Source organism: Palaemon carinicauda, chromosome 13, assembly GCF_036898095.1.
Source record: "Palaemon carinicauda isolate YSFRI2023 chromosome 13, ASM3689809v2, whole genome shotgun sequence".
Lineage (NCBI taxonomy): Eukaryota > Metazoa > Arthropoda > Malacostraca > Decapoda > Palaemonidae > Palaemon > Palaemon carinicauda.
Window position 1 is genome coordinate 79582935 of NC_090737.1, and position 5000 is coordinate 79587934.

General features: G+C 35.8%; 1 protein-coding gene across 1 annotated transcript in view; it reads right to left on the bottom strand.

Moving 5' to 3' along the window:
* Nucleotides 1-5000, bottom strand: part of LOC137651665 (uncharacterized) — a 6224-nt gene that overhangs the window by 970 nt on the left and 254 nt on the right. The window contains exons 1-2 of the mRNA XM_068384884.1: nucleotides 3850-5000; nucleotides 2834-3368 (exon numbers count right to left, since the gene is read on the bottom strand). The exon at nucleotides 3850-5000 is cut by the window's right edge and continues 254 nt beyond it. Of these exons, the coding sequence (XP_068240985.1) occupies nucleotides 2834-3368; nucleotides 3850-5000 (1686 nt within the window). The remainder of the gene's footprint in view (nucleotides 1-2833; nucleotides 3369-3849) is intronic.

Consider the following 5000-nt stretch of genomic DNA (forward strand, 5'->3'; position numbering starts at 1 on the left):
CGAGCGTCAAAAAAAAACAGGTTTTTCTCACGTGACTCACCCCTGTGACTGAATTTGTGGGTGATCGACCTGCAGGAGGTGTCTCCCCTACACGCTCTAGTAGTGTCCAGATGTGCATTGCTGTAGCTGTACTCCTTCCCCGATTTCTGAGACGCGTCGGGGTCGTTCGCGTCCGAGTTTACCCTTCTGAGGTAGTTTGCATAATTATCAAAGTTATTACGTATTATGAAATTGTCGTAGAATGGTGCAACTTGTATAGGTTATCAGTTGTGGAAAGTCTTGGTGGATTGTTTGGCTACCATGTGCATGTTTTTTTTTTTAGTTAAAATGTCGTTCATCACCACAAGGACCATTTTACCGCGAGTGGCCCTTTTTCATTTTTTTTCATTTTTTTGCCAAGTCATTTTTCCGTAAGATATTGCCAAATAGTGTCGTAAAACTTTTGCTTGTTTAGTGTTGGAAAGTGTGTCTAGATGATCTGGCTACCCATGCATGACTTTGTTTTTGTCAGATACGACGTAGTTATTGGTATATTGGGTATTTAACTGCGGTTACCAATTTCTGTTTTTTTTCAATATTTGTAAAAATTACTACGTAGTAAGGAATTGCCGTATATTATTGATTTTTTTTTCATGTTTATGTGTTAGAAAGTGTGCCTTGATGGTTGGGCTAACACGTGCATGTCTTTTTTTTTATCTGAGATGTCGTATATTAGAATGTCGGGCATTTTACCGCGAGTGTCCCTTTTTAATTTTTTTTAATTTTTTTGCCAAGTCATTTTTCCGTAAGATATTGCGAAATAGTGTCGTAAAACTTTTGCTTTTTTAATGTTGGAAAGTGTGTCTAGATGATCTGGCTACCCATGCGTGATTTTGTTTTTGTCAGATACGACGTAGTTATTGGTATATTGGGTATTTAACTGCGGTTGCCAATTTCTGTTTTTTTTTTTCAATATTTGTAAAAATTTACTACGTAGTAAGGAATTGCCGTATATTATTGATTTTTTTTCATGTTTATGTGTTAAAAAGTGTGCCTTGATGGTTGGGCTAACACGTGCATGTCTTTTTTTTTATCTGAGATGCCGTATATTAGAATGTTGGGCATTTTTCCGCGAGTGCCCCTTTTTATTTGTTTTGCATTTTTTTGCTTAGTCATGTTACCGTAAGGAATTGGCTAGTAGTGTCGCAAAACTTATATTTTTATAGTGTTGGAAAGTGTTTCTAGATGATCTGGCTACCCATGACTATTTTTTTTTTAGCATGATATGGCGTATATATAAGTATGTGTTCGATTTTCCTGTGTTTGCCATTTTTTCGTTTTTTCCCATTTCTTTCAAAATTACTACGTACTAAGGAACTATCACAGAGTAATATTTCATTTATATGTTTATTTGTCGGAAAATATGCCTTGATGGTTTGCCTAGCACGTGGCTGAAATTTTTTTTTTCTGAAATGCCGTATATTAGAATGGCCATTTTTTTTCACGAGTGCCCCTTTTTATTTGTTTTGCATTTTTTTGCTTAGTCATGTTACCGTAAGGAATTGGCAAGTAGTGTCACAAAACTTATATTTTTATAGTGTTGGAAAGTGTTTCTAGATGATCTGGCTACCCATGCCTAACTTTTTTTTAGCCAGATATGGCGTATATATAGGTATGTGTTCGATTTTCCCGTGATTGCCATTTTTTCGTTTTTTCCCAATTCTTTCAAAATTACTACGTACTAAGGAACTATCACAGAGTAATGATTCCTCTAGATGTTTATTTGTCGGAAAATTTTGTTTACTTTTTTTTTGATTGAATATCATCAAATTTTTTTAGCTAAAATATTGTTTTACATTTTTTTTTTCGATTTTATTTCCCTTCAAAAAAATTTTTTTGGGTCAGAATTTTAATTTTATAGTCGTAAAATAATCGACAATTATCCAGCAACCCACCATACAATTTTTATGCATATCCAATAATAATTAGATTAGTAAATAACACCTTGAAATTGACATACCCTTCCTACATTTCAAGTGGCAGATTAGGGAGTCTGAGTCAGTGTGGTTGGCGGCCATTTTGTGGACATATCCGAAGCGTAAGCTGCCCTATCTATATATATTCTTGTTCCCTATAGAATTTGTGATATTTTGGTCTATTTTTACCTGCATAAATATCATATTATATATTAAATATATGTATTTTTTTACGAAATTTCCAAGTACTCAAAAAATTACCTTTAGATATGGCCCCTGATATAAATGTAATTTACAAAATAATGAAGATTTTTTTACATATTTCTATTTTAGGATAACATATGTTTATTCCCTAAAAAAATTAGCCACTTCCTATTTCATTTGGGTACCCAAAAAAATTCATGAAATTTGGACAATTTTTTTTGGCCAAAAAAAGTTACCCTTTTTTTCTCATTTCAGATCTTCACCTCTATGGGTCTGACTTCATCCAAAATACATCAAGATGTGTCCTAAACATTCAAGAATCAATTCCTAAAAGGATTTGTGTATATATGTATAAACTTTTTTTTTATGAATTTTTATGTCAGGTCTTTTTTTTTCTACTTAATTTTTTAAAATATTTATAATAAATAGTTTTTCTGCAGATGAGTAGTATTTATCTTTACAGTTGTTTTAAGCATTCATTGAAGTTTTTTTTGGCAAAAGAAAAAAGGAGGTTACTGCAAAAACTGATTTTTCAAGAATTTTTTTTGGCGTCGGGGTCGTTCGCGTCCGAGTATACCCTTAAAGGGGTGTCCGAGGACCGTACCTATCCAGGGTTAATGAAGGGATCTAGTTTATAAATGCTACTGCTACTAAAAAGTCCTCGGCCCCCTGACCCTTCACTCTTTTGTAAGAGTGTCACTTCCTTACTAAAAGTTTTCTTCTGAATATATCTGATGACTGCTTTTTCAGCAGCATCTAATTCTTCTGCTGTAAATGAACCATTAATTCTAGCTTGTCTCTTAGATTTCAGTATGGAAAAAAGACGGTGATACACAGCAACAGCCATCCTCAATCGATGCCATGAAGAATAATACTCAAGAAACTTATCAACAGCATTTCCCTCCCCATCTTCTGGATGCACTGCAAAACTTTTAGATCCTTCCAATTCAACTACACCATGGGGCATATCATTTTTCCACAGCTCCTCTGGTCCTTTAAGAAAATGTGGGCCATCAAACCAAATGTTACTGTTCAGCATTTGCTGACTTGTGAAACCTCTTGATGCAATATCAACAGGATTCTCTTTACTCCGAACATATCTCCACTGTGTATTTTCAGAGAAATCCTTGATTACTTTCACTCTATTTGCAACAAATATAGGAAATCTCTTTCTATCATTAAAAATATAGTGAAGAACTGTTGTAGAATCTGTGTGATAGAATGTCTGGTCCACTGTAATCTGCAGCTATTTCAAAATGTGTTGTGCGAGATTTATGGACACCACTGCAGAAGTCAATTCCAGTCGCGGTATGGTTGTTGCCTTTACAGGACACACTCTAGACTTTCCTATCAGCAGAGCAGTAGAAATCCTCCCACTGTTATCAGAAAGTCTTATGTATGCTGTAGCACCATAGCCTTCATTACTAGCATCTGAAAACATGTGCAGCTGTGTGGAAGTCACTGTACCAAATTCCTTTGGTTTGACACATCTTGGAATCTTTAAGTTACTCAGGATTGGTAAATCATCAAGCCACCTTCTCCAGGGCTTCAGGTATTTTTCGGGAATAACATCATCCCATCCCAAGCTGCTATCCTGACAAACTTCGCGAAGAATTCTCTTAGCTGACAAAAGAAAATGAGCCAAAAAAACCAAGAGGATCATAAAGGGAACATACTGTTGACAAAATACCTCTCCTTGTAAATGGTTTTGGTTCCAAGCTTGCGGAGAAAGTAAAGTAGTAATTTTCAATATTCCACTGAAAACCAAGAGCTCTTTCTACATGAAGTTCATCATAGTCAAGATCACATGTTTGAAGATCTCTTGAACGGTCCTCTTGTGGGATTGATTTCAACACTACCCTGCTGTTACTCACAAACTTTGTCAGACGAAAACCTCTTTCCTTCAATGCTGCTGTAACGTCTTTCACAAGTCTTAATGCCTGCTCTTCTGAAGGTACAGACTTTAAATAGTCATCCACATAAAAATTAGTCTTAATGGTGTGTTCTACATCTGGACCATACTTATCTCTTGCATGGTCAGCTGCTGCCCTCAAAGCATAATTGGCGATGCTAGGTGATGTTACTGCTCCAAAGATGTGAACACCCATCCGATACTCTGTAAGTTCGCTTTCAAGTTCACCACCAGGCCACCATAAAAATCTTAGGTTTTTGTGTCGATCCTTTGGTACCTGAACTTGGTAAAACATAAATTCTATGTCATCCATCAAGGCCAACTTTTCTAGACGAAATCTGAGGAGCACTCGACCTTGCATCAACTTGTCATTAAGGGAACTACCCTGGTATTTAGCACTACAGTCAAAGACTACTCTAATCTTATTTGGCTTTTTTGGATGGTAGACACCATGATGAGGTAGATACCATGCAGGTTGTTTATCATATGACTGATCCTCCGGAACCTTATAAACATATCCTTCAGACACCAATTTCTCAACAAATTCCACATAATCTTCATGGTACTTTGGATTTAGTTTAATTTTTCTTCTTTGCCATTGTGCTCGTTTCACTGCCTGTTCTCTATTGTTTACCAAGTTAACTTTATTGGTTCTAAATGGTAGGAGAAGCTGATAGTGTCCATTGGTAAACTGAAGGTTTTTTGCCACTTCTTTGAGGAACTGTTGATCTTCTTGTGACAGACCCTTCTCATCAGGAACTCTACCAACATCTTTCTCACTAAAGTCTCTTTCAAACATATGGACCACAGCTGCAGGAAGAAAACATTCCTTTACCCTTTCAACTTCCTGAAGAAAGACAAGGTGACATGAAATACTGTTCTTCTTTGAAGAGTATTTAAAATGTAGAGGTCCACTAACAGTCCATCCA